General features: G+C 41.3%; 1 protein-coding gene across 1 annotated transcript in view; it reads left to right on the forward strand.

Annotated features, from left to right (window-relative positions):
* LOC108241234 (potassium channel subfamily T member 2) overlaps positions 1–26,467 on the forward strand; it is a 39,803-nt gene that overhangs the window by 9,646 nt on the left and 3,690 nt on the right. Inside the window, exons 2-27 of the mRNA XM_017425248.3 lie at positions 4,983–5,062; positions 5,398–5,500; positions 5,788–5,850; positions 6,640–6,688; positions 7,495–7,554; positions 8,334–8,408; positions 8,632–8,715; positions 9,087–9,181; positions 9,809–9,989; positions 13,239–13,403; positions 13,802–13,938; positions 14,375–14,438; positions 15,482–15,590; positions 19,008–19,116; positions 19,295–19,351; positions 20,534–20,686; positions 21,197–21,450; positions 21,769–22,093; positions 22,165–22,270; positions 22,959–23,131; positions 23,613–23,684; positions 23,797–23,931; positions 24,238–24,349; positions 24,980–25,081; positions 25,210–25,293; positions 26,035–26,163. Coding sequence (XP_017280737.1) covers positions 4,983–5,062; positions 5,398–5,500; positions 5,788–5,850; positions 6,640–6,688; positions 7,495–7,554; positions 8,334–8,408; positions 8,632–8,715; positions 9,087–9,181; positions 9,809–9,989; positions 13,239–13,403; positions 13,802–13,938; positions 14,375–14,438; positions 15,482–15,590; positions 19,008–19,116; positions 19,295–19,351; positions 20,534–20,686; positions 21,197–21,450; positions 21,769–22,093; positions 22,165–22,270; positions 22,959–23,131; positions 23,613–23,684; positions 23,797–23,931; positions 24,238–24,349; positions 24,980–25,081; positions 25,210–25,293; positions 26,035–26,163 — 3,076 coding nt within the window. The remainder of the gene's footprint in view (positions 1–4,982; positions 5,063–5,397; positions 5,501–5,787; positions 5,851–6,639; positions 6,689–7,494; positions 7,555–8,333; positions 8,409–8,631; positions 8,716–9,086; positions 9,182–9,808; positions 9,990–13,238; positions 13,404–13,801; positions 13,939–14,374; positions 14,439–15,481; positions 15,591–19,007; positions 19,117–19,294; positions 19,352–20,533; positions 20,687–21,196; positions 21,451–21,768; positions 22,094–22,164; positions 22,271–22,958; positions 23,132–23,612; positions 23,685–23,796; positions 23,932–24,237; positions 24,350–24,979; positions 25,082–25,209; positions 25,294–26,034; positions 26,164–26,467) is intronic.

The raw sequence follows: 26,467 nt of genomic DNA on the forward strand, positions 1-26,467 counted from the left end.
AACAACCTCAGTGAGAAGGACTGGATGCAAAAATGTGGGCTCAACAAAACTCAATAAAAAAGTTACTTTTGATTCCATGTTTTTGTGTTTAGAAGTATAATTTGCTAACACAGCAAGCAAAATATGAGACATATTCCAGCAAAAAAAGAGCTGGGATGACATGTAAAGGGTAATTATCTCTAAGATTGCATTTTAAATGCCACTATGCTTTAATCATCTTAATATAAGGGCAGCTGACCTGAGACACATTGCGTATAGCTTTAAATACATTAATGAAAAATTATAGAAACATGAGGAGTATGCCAGTCAGCAAATCAGTATGCATGTCACGACTGAATGAATAGAAAGTGTATAGATGAGTGAATGAGTGCAAAAACGAAATAACAAAAACTGTTGTCTGGCTGAAGAGCTGCCAACCAAAGGGAGAAACCACTGGAAGAAGCTGCAGGTCTGATTTAAGACTGCTGATTGTAACCTGCCCAGGTGTACTGCATTTCAAGTGAAACTCTGCTCCAATTTACTTGGAGATAGAGAGGCAGAAAGGAAAAGCAAAATCCAAGGCCAACGCCTTAGGCTATCACACTAAGGTCAGAAAATACCAAAGATAATTCAGTTTAGGTGAAAAAAATATTTCAAAGAGGCATAAAATAACATTTTTGCACCAGCAAGGTGATTTACAAAAGGTTATTTGAGGAAACTTGGCCCACTACAACACACAAACTGATGAGGAGTGAGTTGGGCTCAGATCAGCATGGAGGGCACTGTGGTCCTCAGAAGAATGAGGAAATAAAAAAGCAAAAAAATAAAATAAGAATCATGGCTTCCATTGAATGCAGAACCCAAAAGAATCTCTGTAATCATGTGGTTTGACAAAAAACAAAAAAGTTTCCTACCATTATTTGTCAAAGAGTGCAGGATAAATTTGTTGGTACCCTTCCACAAAAATTAAAAAACCCAACTGATGTGACTGGCCTAAAAGCTCCACTTTTGTCTCATCAGTCCCAGAAATGCCTCCCTAAAACTTTGGGGTTTGCCAGCATTCATTTTGGAAAATTCCAGTTTTGTTTTTTTGTGTGTTTTTCTGCCAGTAGTGTTTCTATCCTAGGTCTTCCTCCATGGAGCCTATTAAGATTCAAAATGTAACGGATGACGTGATCAGGAAGAGACCTACCTTGAGTTTGGAGTTCAGCTTTAATGGTTCAGAATGGTTTCCTTTGGTCTTTTTCTTTGGTTGACCCACATTCTGGTCAACCTGGGGCTGCATTTCCTCTTGCGTCCACATCCTGAGAAGTTGGCTACAGTCCAATAAACCTTGTACTTTTTAATTTTAGTGGCAGCTGTGGTCAGAGGAACATGAAGCTGCTTGGCGATGGTCTTTTAGCCTTTACCTTTAACATGGATATCTATAATCTTCCGTCTGAGCTCCTCAGACAGCTCTGGCCTTTGCTTTCTCTGCTCCATGTTCAGTGTGGCGCAATGATACCAAAACTACCCAGTGGCTGTTTGTTCCCTTTAAACAGGCTGAATGGCTGATGAAAAGCTTGAAGGAACCTGTGATACTAATTAAGGTCAAACACTGAGTTTGAAAGATGAATATAATGTAAGGATTAAAACCCCTTTTATTAAAATCCCCTTTAAATCATTTCTTGTCACATTTTTTTGTTTACTCTAACAGATAGTAAAGATGTGCAGACAACTGCTTATGAGCTGTAAGAGGACCAATAAATTTATCCATGTCTGTACATGAGAAAAACTGAGTTATCTAAGGGGTTGTGCTCAATGAGAGGAGGATTGGATTGAGTTTTAGATTATTTAAAGGTTCTCTATTTTCCCTGCACCCTGTGAAGAGTTTTTCAGAGCCTGATAAATAAATAATCAGGAAGTTAACAGCATTTCTTATTGTTTCTTTTTGTTTAGTTTCTTGCTTGTGTTTCAATAAGAAAACCAAATAAATCTTGATAATGCTGAGACAATGTTTCTCTTAATCACTTTGTTTTATTTTATTTAATTTTATTTAACACATTAGCATACTACTTTTAGGTTCATTGTGGAGGTTGTGAGCCAGTTCTGTGCTGCTGTGCATGCAAAGATTTGTGTTTCTTTAGTCTTCCACTGTGTCATTAGATGGCCAGTGCTGTGTCATTACGGAGCGAAGGCATGGGTGGAAGGAGCAGGAGAACAAGGTTCAGCAATCACTCTCCCTCTCTAAGATCCTCCTCCGCATGTCCCCTTCTGTCCGTCTGTCCATCTGTCTGTGGCTGCTTATTTTTGTCCATTTTGCCGGTTTCTCTTTCTTTCACACTTGTGCATGCAAATGCAGATTTACTCCTGGCTCAGCATCTACATCTTAAGCAGCTTTCTACAAGTCATGTTCCTGTTGTAAAAAAGGGGCATATTTTTTCTTTACTGAAACTAATGAGCTCATCTTTCCTGGTGCCAAATATTTTATTTAGCGAACTGACATTTTGGATGAGTAGCAGAGAACATCAAAACTCCAGAATGAAAGGCCTTTTCCATTGAGATGTGCTCTTATTTTGAAATAATCTTCTTTAGGGGTTCTGAATATGTTTTTTTCTCCACCACCTTTTCCTTCAGCTAAAGTTCCCAACTCTTGATCTAGTCCATAGCTCAGCTCTTCATTGGGATATATTTCCACTTCAGCTTTCATCCTTTTATATTAAAACGGCTTTAAAAAACACATCAGGGGCAGGATGACCTCTGAGATGATCTTCTCCTGAGACCACAGCTTTAAGTCACAAAGTTTGAAGAGGCTTTGCTGAGTAAAAAAAGTGCACAGATGTCTGGATTCAAGCATATAAATCACCTAAAAAATGCCCTTGGAGAATATTAAAGAGGGGAAAGAAAAATCTCAATTTAGATAGCAAGGTATTGCTTCTGATGGATGTGGTTGTAAAAAAAAAAGATAACATTAAAGTATGTATAGTTTTATTTTATGAGGATAATATAACTGAAGCACAAAAGAGATTTTTTGGAAGAAATGCAACACATGTAAACAGCTGTAATTCAGCTTTATGAAGCCACACGAAATGCATATTTATCACTCGCTCCTGAAAAGTGAAGGCAGTACAATGTTATTGCCCGTGTCTGTGTGTGTGTGTTCATTTGTCTGCAGTGTTAGTAAAATATCTCATTAATCCCTAAACAGATGATGTGAGACTCACAGAAAATAATGATTGGACGTACATCTATAACTCAACTTTTAGAGTCAACCCAGTTCAAAATGGCTGCCACAGCTAATCAGCAGCAGCTTAACAAAAAATGCCAAACCTCAGTAAATTTTACAGATATTAATACTATTTCTCTCGATGGTAGCTGACAGTCATTCACAAGACAAACTCCAGGCGCCGACAGATCATGCGAGATCTCACAATATTGTGTGAGATTGTACATAATGTTATTTTCAAAGTGTGACCAAAACAGCTACAACTTCATCATTTCTCAGCATTAGATGATCTTAGTTTAAAAAACTGGAATGAAAGGTGACGGGTGATATGCATTTTTGAAGTAAAACATTTGATAGCTGCATAAACTGACAGAGATGTTGGTTTTGCTTTTGAAAAAGAAATGCTTTTTGATCATCTTTTCCCTTAAAGCAATATTTAAAGATTATATAAAGTTTGTGGCTAATTAGGGTCTTAGTTGCTGCTTTTCTTATTTATGAGCTGTGGATCAGACTTGCACCGGGTGTCAACATTTTACCACAAATAAAAGTATTCTGAATTTTTATGTTGACAGAGTTTTCTTATCCAAAGGGAAAGGTACAATTACCTCGTTGTGTTTGTTGTTTTATGGTGGGAAGCTGTGCAGATGTGTGTTCTTTTTCATTTCTCATCATGTGTGCAAAAGCATTACTGTCACCAATCTGCTCAGAGCGAGGGGAGCCGTCGACAAGTTGCAGCGGGGCCATCAGCTCCAATGGTTGAACACAATTCACAAAAATGTGTTTGCACACATCTGCTCCTGCGAGAATGAAAGAAGAGACAACGAATTTTACGTTGCCATAGTAACAAAGGAAAGTTACCCCACATTCTTTAAATGTTGTCTGAAATGTGTTTTGGTCCTGTTGTCTGTGTGTTGGACCAGAACCCCCCTCCCTACACACACACACACACACACACACAACCTACACCCCATTGGCCTCTCTTCCTGCATCCAGGAGAATAGACAGCAGTTTGTTCTGCGTCTCTTTTATCTTTCTCTGCTGTAAAGGAGAGCAGCAGCGTGACGGGTCAGGCGTTTTTATCCTCAGCCTGAGTCATCCACTCTTCCTTCCATAGAATAAAAAGAGAGCTACAGAAATGTGGCCCCCCTCCCTGAGGTGGTCAGACAGGAAATACAGTCATCTACAGTCTGTCTGATTATGTGTCTCTACACATGTAGGCGCATGTAAGAGCTGTCAGAGAAAAGTCTCTTTGTGATTTCCATCGTGTCAGTTGACCACGTGAGGGCTCTAAAATTAATACCAAGGTGTGTATGTTGGGCATGTATGTCTGTGTGTGCATGTGTCCCTCCGAACAGGAGGGTGCCGGACTGGAAAAGCAGAAAGAGCAGTAATTATGGCCTCCCATGTTCAGCAGAAACATCAGAGGGAAGTAATTTGTTGCTCTATATTTAATCAGTGGAGATAACGAGAGTGACTGCAGCTGTCTGGGCCTTATGGGCAGGCACACGAGCAGGAACACCATTTCCTCCAAAACCCATTAGTCTTTAATGTCACCTTATTTTCATTCTTTTCTGTTTAAATAATCATTCTCACCTTTTGCATCCAAAATTTATTCAACTTTCTCTTTATTCTTTTATCCGTTTCCTTCTTTCTCTGTCTTGACTTGATTCCATAAAAGAAGTGTTTTCCGTCCTCAGACACCTGAAGCGACTCCATGTTTACTCCTCGTTTTTCTCTAGCACCCTCATTATCCCCATCCCTCTCTTATTGACTGCCCATCTCTCCATCCTTCTTCCAGGGTGCAGGTGGAGTTCTATGTGAATGAGAACACTTTCAAGGAGCGCCTCAAGCTCTTCTTCATCAAAAACCAAAGATCCAGTGAGTTACAGGGTCTCACTTTCACGGTTTGGAATTACATGCCGATTTTCTGTCCTCTGTCTTTGTTTCTACGTGGTTTTTGGCTGAAAATATATGTTTCATTTTTAGTGTGCAAAGCAGCGTTACACTCTTGCTCGGCATTTCATCATCTGTTTCCCAACTTGTCCTCTTTGTGAGACTGTTTTCTCTGTCTGTGTAGTGATTAAAATTACACATAATTTATTTTCTCCTGTAATCTCTTAAAACAGAAAATCAGTCATGTTAGTTATGTGCTTGGTTTATTTAGGATGGCCTTGCATCTTTCACAAATTGGCATTATTTGTTCTGGATTCCAGGTCTGCGGGTGCGAATGTTTAACTTTGCTCTGAAAGTGCTGAGCTGCCTCCTCTACATCGTCAGAGTCCTGCTTGACAACCCACAGGACCAGAGACAAGACTGGTGAGAGAACTGGCAATAACAGGGGGATTAATAAGGTGAAACAAAGTCTCCGTGACTGCGTGGGTCTGACAGCTGTGACAAGAGCACCAGGTCAATAAATGAGATGACAGTGTATATAAAGTAGCCTGATAAAGGCCTGAATGGGAGAAAGAAGTGCTGGAGGTGCAGTCAGGAAAGTAAACTCGATATTTGCTTTGAGCAGTGCTTCAGTTTAGTTTTGGTGACAGGTGCTTACATTCATTGCTCTTTTTTTGCCCTCTCTCTTTTGTTTGCTTTGCCCCTTGCAGTGTCAACGGAGTTAACTGCACCAAGCAAAACACATCATCCCGTCCCTGGAGTGAGTTTGACTGGTAAGCATACGCACTGGTGAGTCGTTAATTAGGACTGATGGCCTCTGCCTGCAGACAAGGACCATGAAAACCACACGCCCTGGAGGCCTAACATCCTTGACCCCGGCTCACCGGACGAAAATGTTCTGTAACACAATCAATGCAACTTCACTCAACTGATGCGATCCGCAATATTGATATTAAGCAGCACAGATCCCCATTCATTTATCACAATCCTGCAGTATTGAATACCTGTCAACATAATATGTATGTAGTGCCTGTGCAGGCTAATCAGCAGCGATCTAGTGGAGATAAAGTGTGTAATATACAACAACGCAGACAGAGGCGCACCAGATAGTGTACGTAGACCTGAGGCTATGCTGTGTCTCTTGTTCAGGGACCTATTGATCTAATTGATGGTTAATGACATTGGTTAAGCTCTGGCTCCAAATGAATAAGGAGCCTGACAGAGTGAGCTCAAGAAAGGGGCAGGCTACAAGACTTATGGCATCAGTGGAGATAGCATTTATGGCAAGCAGCCATGATAAGCCCCAGGGTGTCTTAGAGGAAAAAAAGGAACACCCTTTCTCTCATAATAGGGATGTAAATATGACTCTGAATATTACGTTCCTCCTGAATTATGAGCACATACCGACTTCAGCTGTAAACACCATAATTAAGCAGCAACTCGAGTTGTTGTTGTGTTTGGCTAAAAAGAGTTTTATATGGTTTTCTCCTTTTTTCCCCTTTTACCCCAAATCTCCACCCTCCGGTAATCTCTTTTCTTTCCCCTCTTTCTCCACTTTGTAGGAAACTCATCATCTGGGTCGATAGACCTCTTCCTCTGTGGGCACTGCAGGTCAGATCTGTTAGTAAATTCCTGTATGAATAGGGTGCAGTTTTGTTGTTGTTGTTGTTTGTTTTTTTGTCTTTTTGCACTTGCATGAAGAAAAACAACTTAAGGAGCAGCTGTCACTGAATCAGATCTGACTCCGACGGTCAAATAAAAGCATCCTGCAGATGTATAATCAGATCAGATTCTGAACAGTTTGGGTCAAAACTGTGAAACTCTGAAGCTGTTTCCGAGCCGTTTTTGTGGTGTGACGAGATACACAGTACTGACGGAGGAGACTGTGGACATTATGAAGTCCCACTGTGGTGGCAGGATGTGCCTGGTCAATCAGTCGACCAGATCACAGCATGATCAGTCTTCCGCACACCACCTACCAGTGGTTTAAACACCACAGCTGACTGGTTTACAGGTGCATGCCAAAATGTTTTGCATTTCCCTCATTGTTTTATTAGCAAATTGAATTGGCATCATGTCATTTCAGGGTTTTACCACCAAGCTCAGATTATTGCAGCTGGCATGTATTTTCACATGTAGAATGATTGCATGCTAATACACATAAATGTGTAAAATCAGACACCAGAATATCTCTTGGTTCATTTAAACCTTTCCCTCTAAAGCAAAACCCATCAGCCCTCCCACTGATTCCACCCACACTCTCCATCTCTGCGACTCCTAATTTCCCTCTGCTCTGGTCTCTATCTCGTCTCCCCTCCGTCTCTGTACAATTGTCTCTTACTCTGTTTCTCTCTCTCTCTCTCTCTCTCTCTCTCTCTCTCTCTCTCTCTCTCTCTCTCTTTTTTTTTTTTTTGCAGGTGCTGGTGGCTTTCATCAGCTTCTCAGAAACTATGTTGCTTGTGTATCTCAGCTACAAGGTGAGCCACTCAGGGTCCCCATCGGCCACTCAGGAGCCTTTAGTGATTTCTGCTTCTATGATGTCCACATGTGTGGCCAGTGTGTGTGTGTGCATGTGTGTATGCTATGTTTTGGTGGGGGGTGGGGATGTAGATGAATGTGATGTGCCTGAAGGTGTTGTTTGTCCTTTTTGCACTCCTCTGTGTTTTCATAAACAGACTTTTTTAGTATTTTGTTGGTAATTGATGTCTCTTTTGCCCTGCAGTAAGACGGGCCTAAAAGCATTCTTGCATTATTCTGTTATGTATCAGAGGGACTTTGGGGGACACCCTTGTGTTCAGGCAGTGGGTGGTAGGGCAATCCATCAACAGGCTGACCTGCTTTTGATGTACTTGACACTGTAAGCCTATGAAGGGCTCCTCACTCCACCGATTACTCCAGAGGCTTCAGGCGTTAGCATTTAAAGCTGAATGAATTCTGTGGACACAAACTGTGACTGTCCACCTACACCAGTCAGACTCAGGTCAGCCACATCCTGGCAGCAAACGCAATAAAACAGCCATGCCTGACATCTTAGTTGAACAACAAGGCTTAGCGGAAACAGAGTAATGTTTCTTCTCCTCTCAAGTGACACAAGGGAGTTGTATAACCTGTGTACATCTCGATCTAGTCTATAGTGCAAAAGCTTGCCCATTTGCCCCGTTTCCACTTGAAGCCATCAGATCTGTTATGCACTAATCCCTTAAGGTCATTGGGACAATGAAGCTTCCTGACCCTCATGTGTGGTTTGTGTTTCCAGGGCAACGTTTGGGAGCAGGTCTTACGTGTCCCGTTCATTCTGGAGATGATCAGCACCGTTCCCTTCATGATCACTGTGAGTGCAGATAAGCATCGTTGAGCACTGATAACACAGGAAGTCTCTCTGCCAGCCGTTTGTTTTGGTTCATACAGGGCTAAGATCTGTGGCAGCGTCACACTGATGCTGTCACAGCTACTGACATAATCCCCTCTCTCACTTGAGACTTAAAGAGACTCTGCAACATAATAAAAAGGTGATGTGACAGAGAGCCAAGTGAGCTTTTTCTTCCTCTTGACAGGTGATTCTGCCCTCCTTCAGAAATCTTTTCATCCCTGTATTTCTCAATTGCTGGCTGGCCAAACATGCTTTGGAGAACATGATAGTAAGTGAAGCACTTCATCCTGAACTGGTTTTTCCACTGCTGCCAGTTCACCACCTGTCATTTTGTTGGCATGTAGCTCACCTACTCCTTCTCCCAATTCACCCCACCAGCTTTATTTTAAACACTCTGCTGTGAAAGTAAATCTGTCAGGAAATAAATAAATACTCCTTGTCTCCATCTCTACATCTAAGTTGGGTTGCTTTTCATGTTTTATGGAGACGTTTTCTGTTCGCTTCTTTTGATATTCCAATGCTTTATGATTTTAATCTCATCCTGTCTCATGTTTTATTACTCCATCAGTTCTTTCTAACAGTTACGTATTTTTTATTTTTGTAATTTCCGTTGGTTAACATCAATTCCTCTCTCTGCAGAATGACCTCCACAGGGCGATCCAGCGGACACACTCAGCCATGTTTAACCAGGTGGTGATACTCATCAGCACACTGGTCTGTCTTATGTTTACATGGTGAGTACCACCATTCTTGGCACCAAACTGAGAGGTGATGGGGCAACAAGTGAAGAAAAGCTACATGTTAGGTGGAGATTGAACAGGAAGTGGACTGTGTCAGAGAAAGGATGAGATGAGCTGTAGAGACAGTGTGATACAGACAGGAAAAAGTCATATAGGGGAATGAAAATTGCAGCTACTGGAGCTGAGAAAGATTGGCAGAAAGCAGAGAGGTAATTGGTTATTGTCCGAGTGGAATGGGGCTCTTAAATGACAGCAGGTGATTGCTTCAGTGCAGTGGAGGATGTGTCGAAATCAAGGATGTTCTTTACACGCAGCTTGAATTAAGCTTTCTGACCACTTCAGGCTTGACATTTGCTGGTTGGCACTGATATCTGCTAAAGATTGTGGTAATCAGCTCACCTTCATGCACAAATACCCAACAAAGACATCCAAGCATGCAGCCGCCCCCATCTTTGCACATAAAAAGTCACAGATATTTGCACAGGTGTGAAAAACATTTCTCATGAATAATGGCTCCAAGGAGCGCCTATACGTCTCACGGCATGTGAAGTTTCTTTGATGCTCACTTGCCTTTCTTCACCGTCTCTGTCGCTCCCGTCACACAAACCCCCCCATCATTAGCATCTGCGGCATCCAGCACCTTGAGAGAGCGGGAAACAACTTGACCCTGTTTGACTCGCTCTACTTCTGCGTGGTCACCTTCTCCACGGTGGGCTTTGGAGATGTCACCCCGCAGATCTGGCCCTCGCAGCTCCTGGTCGTCATTATGATCTTTGTGGCGCTCATTGTTCTTCCCATCCAGGTGAGATCAACGGGGATCAATAGAAAAGCTTGAGAGGGAGTTTTGTTCTTATGATCTGGAAGCTAAAAGCCATTTGACCTCATTTACATTTTATTAAACCTTCCAAACATCAGACAGAGTTATTTAACCTCTAGTTTACATTTAATTTCAGATAAACAGTGTGTTTAAAATGGCTGGGGACTGAAATGGAATATAAACAAGTGGGATGGGTTTGCCACCTTCAAAATCTAATTATTTTTCTTTGACATACTGAAGAACATTAAAGTTGTCTCCCCGATCACTAATAATTCTTGTGTCTCCCCCTTCACACAATAATCTGATGACTCATTGCATCCTACATAGATTTACAACACTATTTTTATTCATGGAGCGACAAGAGACTCTTTCATACTTACTCAATTTCCTAAATCTCTTCGCTGACTTTGAGCTGCTTCATAAAGACAAATTCATAACAAAGAACCAGATAAGTTGTTTACCCAGAAAAATTGCAAAAACACCTTTTCAAATGCATCAACTTGACTGTGTCCCAGTGGTCCGTCTTTATATTTGTGTAAACCTTTTATCTCTGAGGTAGCAGCCATATCTGTGTTTCTCCCAGAACATGTGAGGGTGCTAATAGGATTCATTTTTCTCTGTTGGACCTGCAGTTAGAGGAGCTCTCTCTGGGCAGAGAAAAACTCAAAACTAATAAGTCACAAGTGGTGCTAAATGTTGGTGTTAAATTCTTTTTACTTTTCTTTTTGTTTGTTGGTGACAACCAAAGCCAAATACTATTTAATGAGCTCAGACTCCATTTAAAATCTTCAGAAATTGCAAAATACTCAATGATGGGGTTTTTTTTATCCACATTTAAATATTTTGCGTATCTCAGTCACGTTTAATTTTAAATAACTGCATGCTTGAAATAAACTTTGCTGAAGGTAACTTAAAAACATAAACTCATATCAAGAGTCTATCTTTTACTGTTTGTTATTTTTAATTTAGGTGTCCAAAATGAGAAGACACTCTAAATGTCTATAATTCTATTTTTCACATCTATAAAAAATCAGCATCTTGTTATTTAAAATGGTAATTTTTAATTATCAGTTACTGCGCTGGATGACTTATGATCAAAAATGATCAGTTTAACTAAAGAAAATCAAAGTACAAGAGTTTGTAATGCCTATTCAGTCCATTTACCAAGAGTTTAAATGGCCTTTGGTAGAAATTAGATTATACATTCTAATGTATGTTTTGACCACTGCAGTTAAAGTGATAATGAATATTATTTACTAACATTCAGATGAGCAATAATGTCATTTTAAGTAGATAAAAAGGCTACTGCAGATATCTTGGAAGTATTTACAGGCAGTATTGTTTTTTAAACAGTGAAACTGCTTGCCATTGCTCTGTATGTGGGACTGCATCCTACGCCTGCGTGATGGACCAGCTTTTGATAAAGCTCCCACTGTGTTTCAGCTGTGGCTTGAATGATTTCAAATGTCTTCACAAAGCCCTCAGAACAACAAAAAAACTTGAGCATAAGGATAATTTGTTAAAACTGCATGAGTCAGCTCATGAAATAATGGTGATGTCTTCATTACTGGCATGGTCACCATCTCCTCCTCCTGCCTGTTTCCTCTCCCCATCTTTCATCCATAAATACCCCTTGACATTTAGACACTGGCCCCCGCTAGCCCCAACTCCAGCCTCCACCCTATGTGTGTGTGTTAGTGAGTTAGTTGTTGTACATGCGTGTGTGTGTGTGTTCTACTCTATCTAACCCATAGTCCTGTCATGACCAGGTTTAGGCAGCATGAAGCCACAGGTCACAAGTTCTTGATATGATTTTGTGCAATTTTTAGTCTTAAAATCATCTTGATTTGAAAATATGGTAATTTTACTTGATTACAATTCGGTTTCATCATTTTGCACTTGAAACAAATTTTGATATTTTCTGATAGAGGCTTGATTGTTACATCAGTAATCTGCCACTGCGACGTGGCTGCGCACAAATTATGGCTGAATAAAACAAACAATCGACCTACAGATCTGTCCGTCCTGATGATGCTTTCAAACTTTAATAAGCTGACATTAACTCAGCACAACATAATGTGGTTTATCTGAGGCAAAATGGTGACGCACCGGAGAAAAAACAGCCCACTAATGAAATATAACTCAGTCTGAGTCATCTGGACTTGTTAGTTGCCGATCAGGGCAACGGATGTTGCAGGATCTTAGGACCTCCATCACAGCTGACAAGAGGTTCAATGCAACAATTTGTTACCAATTTATATAGACTCCTTAAAGTGATAGTTTGGTCATTTTTGAAGGCATATAGACAGCTTTTTGAACGACCAGTTTGGAGAAAAAGGGTTTAAATACAACCAGATTGATGAGCTAATGGCTAGTCCAAGTGGGGCCAAGACCATAGTGGACTGCTGCTGTCCCAAAACAACTTCACTTTAAAACATTACATGGTTTATGCTAACATTGTTTTATAAACCTTCAGATCATTACACAACTATTTATAGAATTCTGCAAACGCAAATAGCAACAAAAGCAGCTAGCTGTAGCACTTCCTAATCAGCCTGGGGCACTAGTAGCAGAAATATCATATTTATCCCAGAATGAAATGGAAAATTACAAAAACAAACACACACACAGATGGTGTTTGTATGAACTGTTGTGAAGTCTTTGAATCTGAAGATGTTTTAGGATGACAGCTGTCCTCGTTGGTCTCGGCTCCACTTGGACTAGTCGTTAGCTCGTCAATCCTGTCCAAACTGAGGTTGTTCAGCAGGTTAGGAGTTTATAACCTTTCCACAGAACCCATTTGAAAACATCTGAGACTAAGACAGATTAAAACCTTCCTTGTGCGATGACAGGTGTAAACTTGTCGGACATTTTGTTACACCTGCACCGTTTTATTTGTTCACTTTCTGCCATTCATCGATCCACCGATGCACCCGAAACACATCTGAACCATTTTATTTAAGCTTTGTTTTTTTTTTCCCCCAATTACCTACCTTCCTCTGATAATGTGTGTTATCATGTTTCATCCATCCACAATCCTGAAATCTCCACTTATCTTAATCCCCACCACCACCACTCCCCCACCCAAAAACAGAACACTCTCCTTAATCAAATGGAAACACTACACACAAGGCATCATTTTCTTTTCATATACCACCTGGGTCCTCGCTGTACTCCAGCTAACTTAATCCAGTTTCCATCTGTTGAATGTGATGGATGTTGCCCTGAATGCAGTTTGAGCAGCTGGCCTTTCTGTGGATGGAGCGACAGAAATCTGGAGGCAACTACAGCCGGTACAGGGCCCAAACGGAGAAACACGTGGTGCTGTGCGTCAGCTGCCTGAAGATCGACCTTCTCATGGACTTCCTTAACGAGTTCTTCGCTCACCCCCGGCTTCAGGTCTGTTTTTAAGTAGGACAAGAAGGTTTTCAGGGGGGTTCCTGAGCATGTATGTGTATGTGTGTTTGTTGTTGGGAATAATCCTTTCCAGAGGGCGAAGAAGAGGATGTAATTCTGCAACAGCAAGGATCACACCCTTGTCTTATTCATGTTGGAGCAGCTGTGTGCGTTTGCTTAAAGATGTGAATATTTACTTGTTTTTCTGGGGATCGTCTTACTCTTCATCACTGGCAGCAGAGTGGAGATGTGGCCTGATTTTTCTTTTCTCTTTTTTTTTTGTTTCAAGTTAATCTGTGAAATTTTGTGTTCAATTCTAGAAACAAGTAGAGAAATTTGTCACGATGCTTAATTGTTAAAGTGCTGAAACCATTAAAGCAGCTGTGTTCGTGTGTTTGTAGGACTACTACGTGGTGATCCTTTGCCCGGCAGAGATGGACGTCCAGGTTAGGAGGGTCCTTCACGTCCCTCTGTGGGCTCTGAGAGTCATCTACCTGCAGGGGTCTGCCCTCAAAGACCAAGACCTTATGAGGGCCAAGTGAGTGATTTTTCATCAGAAAGATAATTATAACCAAAGCAACTTTTGAGCCGTACAAAACCCCAAAATGAGCCATAACACGCTGAAGATAGTTCATTATAGTTCATTCGTTATTGAGATTTGAACTGTAAATAGAGTTTGAATCTTTTTTTTTGCAGATAACACTGACACAGCATGTAAGATTAACTTAACAAAAAATAGTCTTTTTATTTATTCTCCCCCTCCTACAGTCTCATCTTCATATGTGGGCTTTAACGTTACATCCAAACATTTGTTGTTCAGTCGTCCCACTTTTTTCCTCTTTTGTCCTCTCTAACAATAACATGACAACACCCGTCTTCCTGTGTCTCACCCCTCCCCCAACTCTCTCTTCCTTTTTTTTTCCCTCCCTCCCACTCCGTCTCTCTCTTTCGCTCCTGTCACTAACTACCTGCAGGATGGACGATGCTGAGGCCTGCTTCATCCTCAGTAACCGGTTTGAAGTGGACCGGATCGCTGCTGTACGTGCCTAACCTTTCCTCGGACTCTTTACAGCACAAAGCACCAACTTTAATCATGGCCAGATAACAAATGTATCCTCCTATTGTACTTGTTTGTTTCATAATCTTACTTTATGAAAAATAATTACACTGAGAGTGTTCATGTTTCAGTGAATTTTTGATCAAACAAAAACATTTATTTCAATAAACAAATAACATTAATAATATCATTAGCATGAGTAGAATTAGCAGTAGAAGTATTAGCATTAGTTAAATTACCAATAGTAGAAATAGCAGAAAAGCAGACTTAGTTTTAAAAGTAGAAGACGTTTAGCATTAGAAGAATTAGCAATAACAGTTGTAGCATTGGCAGTAATAGGATTACAGTACCATTAAAAGTAGTAGTGGTAGCAGTTGTAGTATTATCATAAGTATAATGAAGTACATTTCAAGGATGTTGTTCAAGGAATTGTATAGATCTGAATGTTTTTAAATATGATTTTTTTCTTTCTGTAAATAAAGGTAAATAATTCAAAAAGTATAGAAGTTACAAACACTAAAAGTCATAAGAATGTCCTGAGCAAGCTAAACAGCTGAAATAACCAAAATTATGCAGAGCAAGTTAGGTGACAAAAAAAACCCAAAAAAACAAAAAAACAACAACAACTGAGGGAAAATAAATAAATAAAAGAAAGAGGAGAATAATAGTGTGAATGCTGAATCAACATTCACACGGTTTGTGTCGGCCTAACGGAGGCACCAGCTCGGCTGTAAATCTGTAGCCTTGTTTTTACTTTCAGTGAATTTTTAATGCCCATCTCAGGAGCAGCCTTACAGTTTACCCACCAAGCTCCTGCAACAGCCGGTCTTGAAATGTCAGAATTGTATTACTCTGACCTTTCGAGATCATTCAATTGCTCCACACCACCAGCGCTTGTAACGCTGCTACAGTCTGCTGCTGCTAATGACCCACTTTGTACCTCACTTTCTGCCTTTCTCCCCGTTTGCTGTCGCTCTATCTGTCTCAGTCCACTCCTGTTTTCTGTTTTTGTTTTTTTTTTCAGGACCATCAAACCATCCTGAGAGCCTGGGCAGTCAAGGACTTCGCCCCGAACTGCCCCCTGTACGTCCAGATTCTCAAGCCAGAGAACAAGTTTCACGTCAAGTTTGCAGGTGGGCAGAAAAATCAAAGACGCTGGCAGGGATTTGAGTTAAATGTTTTAGATTTTATAGTATAATGTACATGCATCTATTCTTAACAATTCTGTGCACTCTCTGATAATGTTGTGCATCAAAGTTTATCATCGCACACCATACCATCATGTACAAGGTTTGACCAAAGCAGCTATAACTCCGGAGGAGAGTGATATGCGTCCCTTAATGTCACGTTTTTAACGTCCAAGAAGTTTTATTTAGATAAGCAGCTCTCAAATCTGTATAATTAATTTGTGTGCCATGAATTGCTGTGATATTTTTAGCCTTAAACATGTTGTATCAGAGGGTTTGTGCAGCAGCAGCAGCACAGCTCTCCGTCCTCTCAGCTCTGAGGAAGAGCAGGACAGATTGGCACAGCTTGCCTTTAAGCCTTTCAGGAGTTTTTGTGAGTTTCCAGCATTGGTTTTTTTTTTTTTTTGTCTCTCTCTCGTTTTTGGAGACTCTCCATTCTATTCCTTCTCAGGAGAAGATGCCAGTCAGTTATCTGAAGACCCAAACTTTCCAACACCCTATCTTTCTCTCACACATCGTCCTGTCTGTAGACCTGATGGACTCAATTCCAGATCCCCACCTTTATCCCAGCTGCCTCCATCAATGATTAGAGTTTTACTTTGCCACCTCAGAAAAAAGAAAATCCCTTCTTTTGATGAGTTCTGCAGCGGCGCTAACCTGGCAGACGAGCTCTCCCCACTGGGTAATCCCCCTGCAGTGCTGTTAAAACACTTCACAGTCAGACTCGGGGTTTTGTTATTAGCCAGGCAGGAATTGCTCAGCAAAAGGGAGAGTTTCATGTTCATCCATTATCACCCCCTTTTTTTACAGTACATGATTAACAGTGAGCTCTGCAGCACAAATCTTCTGCTTCTCTGCAGAGTTTCTGACAGCTTTGATGTTTTATCTCACATGAACATGCTGTCTGACATGCTGAAAAGGCCTCTGCGTTCATTTTAGAAATTTCATTTTGCGCTGAATGATGTGGATATTGTGTCCTGCCTCTTAGCTAATTTCGGTTCCCCTCTTTTGATGGAACAGATAATTAGTGTTTTGGTGATTTTAGATTTCTTAAAGCACTTTTAACAGAGCAGACCTCTCAATAAACTGAGCTTAACGTACCCCTTTATCCTGAACTCATAATAGGTAGCCTCACAGAGCCACTCAGAGTGCAGTCACGAGGGCATTACAGATGCCATATTTTGATGCCACTTGGAAACACTCGTCAAGCGACGGCCTGGGAGGCATTAATGAGCAGGAGACACAAGATTTAATTCGATCCAGAAACTCAGCTTAATAGTAGCTGAACGTTCATTAGAAAAGATCTGTCGGTGTGATGCTGCAGCAGAACAGGAAACCTTGAGGTGTTTTAGTTACCACGCAGAGAGTCTATTGATTATTTATCTAATTTATGTTTTGAATTAAAAAAATCCCCTTGCCCTCCTGAGCTCAGCTTATTGGAGCGGCTCACTTATACATTCAGCAGCAGCTTACTGATTTAATTAGCTGCACTGGAGGACCTGTGGTCAGGTCCTAATTGCTCTCTTGCAGGCGGTACATGTAACTACATTTACATGAGCACATGTACACTTGGGGTTACACCTTTGAACCTCGTTTGTAGGAAGAAAAAAAATGAGGAAATGAGCTGAAGTCCATTAAAGCAAGAATGGTGTAAATGGAAAGTCTGAGTTTTAACAATTGAGTATAATTGGTTTTGATATCTGTATGACTATATTGACTTCATAAAAACAACTTTAAACCTTTGCAAACACAAAAATGTCTTTAACCCAGCCAGTTTTACAGATATTCAGCTAAAATTTGGTGTGCTAGTGGCTGAGCATTATCCTCAACACATACTGTGACCACTACACTTTGTGGGACATTTTTGCTTAAAACTTTGGCATTTACTGTTAAACCATGTTTGCCTGATGGCAAAACACCTCATGACCCACTGTTCAGATTTTAATGAAACTCTCAAAAGGTAATTATTAGATATACAACTCATTAGCCTTTGGAGTCACTCCAGTTCAAGATGACTACTACAGCCTATCGATATTAGACAACACAAAAATAGGTACAACTCAGTCAGTTGTACGGATACAGATTATAGATTTGAGCTAAATTTTAGTGTGGTAGTAGCTGAGCAGCTCCACAACCCATTCTCTGAGTTCTATCACGTCTCGCAAGATCTCACATTATTGCCTGATGTGAGTAATTTCATTCACAAGGTTTGATCAAAACAGCTGCAGCTGTCCCTTCTCAGCACAAGATGATTTTATTTTACTCCTCCAGCATGAAAGACGGCTCTGAAGTAAGCTGACAGTCTGCACAACGAGAAAACTACTGTGCATTTGCATGTGAGCAGCATTATGATGTGCCTCCCTAGGCCAAAAGAACATTGCTACTTAATCAGTATATTTACAGTTTTAATTGTCATGTTTATCACCGGCCCACCCTCAGGCACGCACATTAATTCAGAGCGAGCTACATTTAAATCTTATACGGCCTAATGATTCACAAACTAGCAGCTGATTGAGAGTGATTCTTCCGCTCGGGCTCTGATGTTTTGTCACCAATTATATCCTCATACTCGATGCATAATGTTGTGCTTTTAGTGGCCCGGCTCAACACTGCTGCCTAACAGGCAGCCTGATATGTCTGTTCGCTGAGCTGAAGACAATGCAATCAAAAATTACACAGCACGGGAAATGGATTCTCCCTCGGCCCGTTTCACTGATTGGCTTACAACAAACACTAATCGGTCAATTGGATTTTCCTTTCAAAGACGAGGCTCAGAGGCAACAGGTAAACGAAAAAGTGTCATCTGTGTTTGCTCAGGTTGTTTGGTTGGCCCACAGGCCCGGACATATTAGGTGTTTGATGATGTGTGTGAAAAGTGGCTCAATATGCTGACGTATTTTTACCTGTCGCTCCCGCCTCAAAATAAAACTGAGCTGCGGCACAAAGTGTGTCCTCTCTGAGTGGACGGTCCAGGACATCTGAGGATTTATGACAGAGATGTTCGTTTGATTTAGCTGATAGTTTAAAATATGGGTGCTCAGTTTTGTCCCAGTTTTTCCACTGTCGCTGAACTGTTCTGTGAAAAAAAAAACGATGTGTTAGTCATCAACATTAATAAAGAAAGACAGTGTCTCCACTTTCACCATTTGAAGATTTTTGGGGGCTGCCATGTTGTATTTTTATTATAACAATCTTATTACCTAAATGTCTTTTCTGCCTGATCTTATATTAATCCTTTTAAAATATCTTTTTAATTTTAGGGATTGCATGGGTCATTGCTGTGACAATTTTTTGATAAAGAACGATGGTGAAGCCAATAAAACCCAGAGCTGCTTTGTCACTTCTGCCCTTCTCTGTGTGCAGATCATGTGGTGTGTGAGGAGGAATTTAAGTACGCCATGCTGGCTTTAAACTGTGTGTGCCCCGGCACCTCAACTCTTATCACTTTATTGATCCACTCTTCCAGAGGACAGTGAGTTGGCTTTCTCCCCCATCAATCATTTTCTTTCTTTTTTTTAACTGTCTACATTACAGCCTCACAGTTTTACAATCAAATAAAGTATACATCAGGGAGAAATAACCAACAAAACACAGCTGCTTCTGTCTCCTTACTGGCACTTATATTGTCTTTTTGTGTGTTTGTTTCCTAGAACGGCACCGCAAGAGGCTTTCAAACAACGAGCAGGAGCGTTTCAGGCTCTTAACAGGTAAAAACCATTTTATCCAAATGTTTTCATCTATTGTTTGCATGTAGTGGAAAATTAAACAAAAGGGAACACTAGCTGTTGTTGATGCTCACTGAAACTTTTGATTACACTAAAAAATCTTAAATTAGCAGACAAAACTTAAAGGCCTTACAGTCGTGGAAGGAATGCATGTCGCCCACCGCCTTTCACGCCAGAGATTTAACCTGAAACCATCTTATGCTGAGAAGAGATGGAACCACAGCCATTTTGGTAAAACCTTTAAAATGATGCTGTGAACAATCTCATGCCTTATTGTAAGATAATGCGAGATGCTTTATTATATAAAACATCTCATGGGGATGTCTATCAGCTACTGTCACAGCAAACTTGAGCTCAATATCTGTAAAACTGACTGAGTTGTAGCCATTTTTGTGTTTTGTTACATCAGTTGGCAGCCATCTTGAACGAGACTGACTCCAAAACCTGATCAGTTTGATGTTCATCCGTTCATTACTTTCAGAGTTTAATTTGAATCTGTCCATTGGTTCATGAGATATTTTGCTAATGCTACAGGCAAATGGACACACACAAACACACACACACATAGGCAGGTGATAACTTGTCCCATAATACTACGTTTTTCAGCTCCTTTTCTTAAATGATTAAAAAAAAGTGCAACAAACTTTTTGTTATATAACAGGTATAAAAAAGTAAAACTCTTGTTTTAAATGTGGAAAGACAAGTATTTTATATATGGGTTTCTCACAGGAATCCGTCTATATCTGGACTTCATGCCTTTTGTTTGGCTGCGACAATAAAACTGCCTTACACTTAAGCTGAAAATTTATTAACACTTATTTATATAATGCAGTTCTTGTTGCAGGCCACCCACGGTCACACTACCCCCTCACCGTTGCTTCCTGTTATCACCTCTTTAGCCCCCGCGTCTAAAGCCATACCCCCCTGAGAAGGCTGCTGTCATTAACCGAGTGAGGGAGTAAATCTGCTGCTCAGTTTCTGTCTCCATGTGAGCCCCTGATTGTAGTATTGATCAGCAGCTCTGACAGAGACGGAGGATGTCACCGCTTAATGGAAAGTCTTCTCATGTGACCCTGGTGCTGAGCTGAGTGCTTCATATAACATGTTTTAAAGGTCACAATTTTCCACATCTGTCTTCCTTTTTCTTTTTTTTTTCTGTCTCAGGGAAGGTGGGGCAAGTTCAGCAGACCAGTGGCACCGGACCTACCGGCGCTGCTCAGCCAACGAGGTGCATCACATCCGTCTGGAGGAGAGTAAATTCTTTGGGGAATACCAGGGCAAGAGTTTTACCTTTGCCTCCTTTCATGCACACAAAAAGTGAGTCTGTCATTAAAGGCCTAGCATTTTTTGAAGGACTGTATATCACCCACCGCCTTTAAAAAGTTTAAATTTAAACTAAAATTATCTTCTAATGAGAAATTATATCTGTTTTGGTCAAAGCTTGAAAATGACATCATGTATTATTGTGAGATCTTGTTAGATGTAACAGCACTCCGCACTTGAGGATGACTCTCAGCTACAACCACACCACATTATAGTTCAATATCTGTAAAAATGTTGTAGCAATTTTAGTGTTTCCTAAGGTGAGTTGCTTGTGGCGGCCATCTTGAATGATGTTGACTCCAAAAGTGAATCAGCTGTAGACATACATCCAATGATTACTTAATGAGAGTATTATTAAAATCTGTCCAGTGGTTCATGAGATATTTTGCTAACGGTACAGGCAAATGAACACACACACACGGGCAAAAACATAATCGCCTCTAGCCTTTTGGCGGCAGGTGATAAAAACACGGCTGAGAGATGAACTTTTGTGTGTGTCTGCAGGTTTGGAGTGTGTTTGATCGGAGTGCGCAGACTGGACACCACCAACATCCTGTTAAACCCAGGGCCGTGTCACATCATGGGGGCCTCCGACACGTGTTTCTACATCAACATCTCCAAGGAGGAGAACTCAGCCTTCGTCCGGGGACAGAGGGAGCCATCCTGGGGGGGCACAGGGGGGGATTCAAGAGGAGTGCACCAAAGTATCTACCACGGACTCACCCGGCTGCCCGTTCACAGTATCATCGCCAGCATGGGTCAGACTGTGGAACGTTTACACAACTCACATAAACCTGGTCACCAGTGAGAGATTAGCTGTTAGAACTTTACATCTGAATCTTGTTTGGAAGATTAGAAATTATATTATTAGCTTTGCAGAACAATGATTATAAATTACACTTAATCACTGCCAAATGTCAAATTCTGTGGCTGCACAAACTCGCCCTCTAGTGGACAACAATGGAACTACCACTGATTCAAAGCTCTCACAGATGAGCAGAGCTGCAGGTGTTTTCATGGTTCTGAACACGGTTTGTAAGCCTCTCTGTTTCTGTATTTGTGTGTTTTTGTTTCAGGCACTGTGGCCATCGACCTGCAGGACTCCAGTGACAGCAGCCCTGAAGGTCAGGACCCGGGCAGCACGGGGCTCGGCAGTGGGAGGGGCAGCAGGAGCAGCTCCAGGACGGAGATGGGGGGGGCTAACACCTTGGCTCTGCCTGCCATGGGAGAGTCGGCAGATGAGAGACGGCACAGCATCGCACCTGTCCTGGAGCTGGTGGACGGCGTCAACAACCCCACCTTTGACCTCCTGGGGGAACAGTCGGAGGACGAAGGAGGAGAGGAGGGCAAGGATGACAGCGACAAAGATGAAAACGCCCACTGGTGGGGGCGACACTGCGAGTGAGTAGCAATGAGGCTGTAGATGGGGGTGTTTGAGTGGGTTCAGAGGTTAATGTGGGCCTGTCCTACAGGTGGGTGAAGGGATACCCCCCGAACTCTCCGTACATCGGGAGCTCACCTGCACTTTGCCATCTTTTACAAGAAAAGATGCCTTTCTGCTGCCTGCGCATGGACAAGGTACGCACCTTCACTGACTCCCGTGATGAGTCACACATTTATCTTCCTGTTTTTAGGTTTTCATACCTTTTTCCATTTAACTACATCTGCATCCTTTTTGCTATTTTAGTCATTCCTTTATAATAAAAAAAACTTAAGTTCCTTCAGGAGGGGTGTCATGAACATTATATTTTGTAATGCTTGTATTTTCAAAACTATTTACACTTATTTGCAAATATTTTTTTCCCATAAAAACACTTTTAGATCTTTTCAATTCCTTCAGTAACACCGTTCATTTTGAAATCTTCTACAGAATACTTGCTTTATTTTTGTGATGTAATGCTACTTTAGTAAGCTGTTTTTAGCTTTTAGCTTATGTCCTGCTACTTTTAGCTTATAGCTAACCTTTCTCTACTTTTATTTTTTAGTTAGCAGTTTGCTGCCTTTAGCTAGCCTTTGGGTAATTTTACCTTTTGAACATTTTTGCTTTTTAGCTAATTTTTTGCTAGCATTTTCCTATTTTGGCTTTTAGCTGTCATTTTGCTTCTTGTAGCTTTCAGCTGTCACTTTGCTCTTTTAGCTTTAACAACTTCAGCAAATTCCTCCAGCGCTCAGCATTCAGGTTGTATTTTCACAGAAAGTCCACTTCCTGTCATTCTCCTCGTTATACAAAGCAACAAATCCGTTTCCTCTCGTCCTTCTCTCTCAGGCCTGTCACCACATCCCCTTTGAGGACGCTCGCTCCTACAGCTTCAAAAACAAACTGATCATTGTGTCTGCGGAGGCCGCAGGAAACGGCCTGTACAACTTCATCGTTCCTCTGCGGGCCTACTACAGAACCAGGAAGGAGCTCAAACCCATCGTGCTGCTGCTGGAGAGCGTGTGAGCGTGGTTTTATTCTGAAATAAAAAACAAAAAAATCCAGCTTCAGACAGAAACAGGTCACCTGCTGGTGGAACGCTGTAGCTGTGAGGCAGCTGTGGTGCAAAATCCAGGTTGATTCATCCCAAAACAGCCAACAGAGGGCGGAGAACCTCTGAGCTATTTAAAGTCCCTGTAAAGATGATTTGTGAGAAGTTGAATGCTTTCAGGGCAGTGCACTCCACAGAGCTGTGTCGTGTTTTTGTGGCTGGAACACAAACGCAGTGAGCCAAATGAGAGTGGAATCCAATAAAAAGGCAATAAAATGCTGAGTCACTCAGTGCTGTTATTTTCAGCTTTCTCAGAAGGCCTTTTGCCTGTTTAGTATTTCAGTCCTGAAGGAGGCTGGACGGTCAGTGTGGGAACTGCAGTTCTTCTCTGTGGAACGCAGAAATCTCTCTTGTTGTGATTCTGAGCTCTATTTGTTTTCTGATTGGTTCAGACCTGAGGCAGACTTTTTGGAAGCCATCTGTTGGTTCCCCATGGTGTTCTACACAGTGGGCTCCATTGAAAAGTAAGAAAACCTTCAAACCCCTCTCTCTGTCTGTCTGTTTGCTATGTTCTTTGTCCTAATTACATTTAAAAACACTAATCTTGATTTGCTTCCTGTCTTCCTCTCTTCGAAGTCTGGACAGTTTGCTGCGATGTGGGATCACCTTTGCCGACACCATGGTGGTGTTTGACAAAGAGAGCTCCATGATCGCGGAGGAGGACTACATGGCCGACGCAAAAACGATCGTCAACGTCCAGACTTTATTCAGGTCCGCCTTGCCCGAATGTGCTCTGCAGTCCCACAGTGTAAACGCTGGAGTTGTGTTTTTGCCTGTGTGTGTCTGTGCGCCTGCCTGTCACCAAACCATCGTCTGATGTCCCTCTACAGCTGATTAGCTTTTAAGGTCGACTCAATTCAAGATGGTTGCCGCAGCCAGCTGATTTAAAGCACAAAGATTACTTTAAGTCAGTCGGTTTTACAGCCATTGACCTCATATTTGGTGTGGGAGGAGCTGAGCGCGTCGTGGCGTTTGATCTTATTTCCGAGGTTTGATCTCCGTGCTTCTTCCTTCCAGACTGTTCCCAGCTCTCAGCATCATCACGGAGCTCACACATCCTGCAAACATGCGTTTCATGCAGTTCAAAGTCAAGGACCACTACTCCCTGGCTCTGTCCAAACTGGAAAAGGTAACGTCCCAACTTCAGAACATCTGCTGTCTCTTCTCCATCTCATTTCCTCCACCTCAGCCTCATTATCATATCAATAAAACAGGAAGGAAGAAGAAGAAAAAAAAACTGCTCTGCATTAGAAAAGACTGTTTATTAAAAATTTCAATGGATTTTATAATTTTATGCAACGATGAAATGATAATGAACCTTTTCTTTAAAAATGTAGCAAATTAAAATTCACAGAAACCTCACTGCTTGCCTTTTTTTCAGCATTTGTTGTTGTTGATGTTGTTCTCTGCTGCAGCTAAGTCCTTCACTGAGCATCAGTGACAATTATTAACAAAGCATAAATTAGCCACGTATTTCAACAGATTTCAGGCTGGTATGCAAACGGTGCCGTCTCACAGGAGTAAAGACATTAAAGCTTTTTTTCTCTCTCCACGCAGCATACAGATCAGCTGCAGCAGAAACTAATTTGGCCGTGAGGTTGAATGTCAGAGCTTGTCAGTAGTAAATTCTCGAGTGTTGTGTTGCCCTCGGCTGCGAGAAGCTCGATACAAGAACAGTTTAAATAAATGACTGACTCCTCTGATCCCCTCCGAAAGCCGGTGTGATGTGGAATAAGCTGCGTGTGTGTTTGATCTGCAGAAAGAAAGAGAGAAGGGGTCCAACCTGGTCTTTATGTTCCGCCTGCCTTTTGCTGCTGGGAAGGTGTTCAGTGTGAGCATGCTGGACACTCTCCTCTATCAGGTTTCTCAAACACACACACACACACACACACACACACCCTCTCTCCCCGAATAACAAGCACTCTTCTCCCTTTTGTTTGCCAAGATTCCACTAATGATCTGTATCTGTTTGTTGTGGTTTCCTGCCAGTCATTCGTGAAGGACTACATGATCTCCATCACCAGGCTGCTGCTTGGTTTGGACTCCATGCCCGGCTCAGGTTTCCTCTGTGCCGTAAGCACACACACACACACACACACACACACACACACACACAGACCGTGAGGCTCCTCAGAGGCTGATTTTTATTGGGTTTTTGCTGTACTGTAACTACTTCAGCATACTTTTATCCATGTAAACACTCATAAATCAAAGCATTCAGCTCATTCAGGACATCACAGCTTTGACTTTTGGTTTCTGTAACTTTTTTACTTTATGAAGTATTTAACTATTTCGCTTCTCACTGAAATGAAGAAAAACTGCTTCAAGTTCTTCAGAAAGATTCTGCTGTTTGAAAGTGAATTACTTTAGAAAACATCCACCTAGAAACTCCTGTTACTGTTTTTTCATGCTTTTACCTACTGTTTTACTAGTTCTGCTGTTTTAGCTTTTAGCTATCATTTTGCTATTTGTAGCTTTTAGATACTATTTTGATCATTTTGTCTTTTATCTAGGGTTATGCAAATTTTAGCTTTTACCTACTGATTTGCTTTTAACTAAAGTCCTGTCACTGGTTTCCTGGTTTTAGCTTTTAGCTTCTGTTTTGTTGGTTTTAGCTACTGTTTTTTTCTCATTTAAGCTTTAGCTTGTGGTCTGCTCATTTTACCTTGTATTCTGATTCGTTCAGCTGATTGTTTTAGCTTTCGTTCAGCTTGTTTTAACTTTCAGCTTCTTCAGATTTCAGCGCTCAGTGTTCCTGCTGCATTTTTGCAAAAACGAAAATGCAAATTTTTCCAGTTTTGTTTTGATTTCCAGATGAAGATTACAGAAGACGACCTGTGGATTCGAACCTACGGCCGGCTCTACCAGAAACTCTGCTCCTCCACTGGAGACATTCCCATCGGAGTTTACCGGACGGAAGCTCACAAGCTTCCGGTGTCAGAGGTCAGACGCTTTTCCTAACCTTATCTGTTACATGGCTAAAAATCTACAAATCTAAAGCAACATTTCCTGCTGTTACCTCATTTAGCGCCAGTCATTTAGGACAGTGATCATCAAATGGCAGCTTGCAGGATTTAGGGGTCAGAGGTCATCGACCCATAACTGAATGAAGGACAGAAAACTATGTGAAAAAGAGAATAATTTTTTTCTGTTTTAAAAGCTACTCCAAAACAATCAGAGATTATAAAAGAAATCCACTTCATTCAGATTTGTTATGTTTTAATTTACTAATTTATGTGAGGGTTAA

The sequence above is a fragment of the Kryptolebias marmoratus genome, linkage group LG12 (assembly GCF_001649575.2).
Source record: "Kryptolebias marmoratus isolate JLee-2015 linkage group LG12, ASM164957v2, whole genome shotgun sequence".
Taxonomy (NCBI): Eukaryota; Metazoa; Chordata; class Actinopteri; order Cyprinodontiformes; family Rivulidae; genus Kryptolebias; species Kryptolebias marmoratus.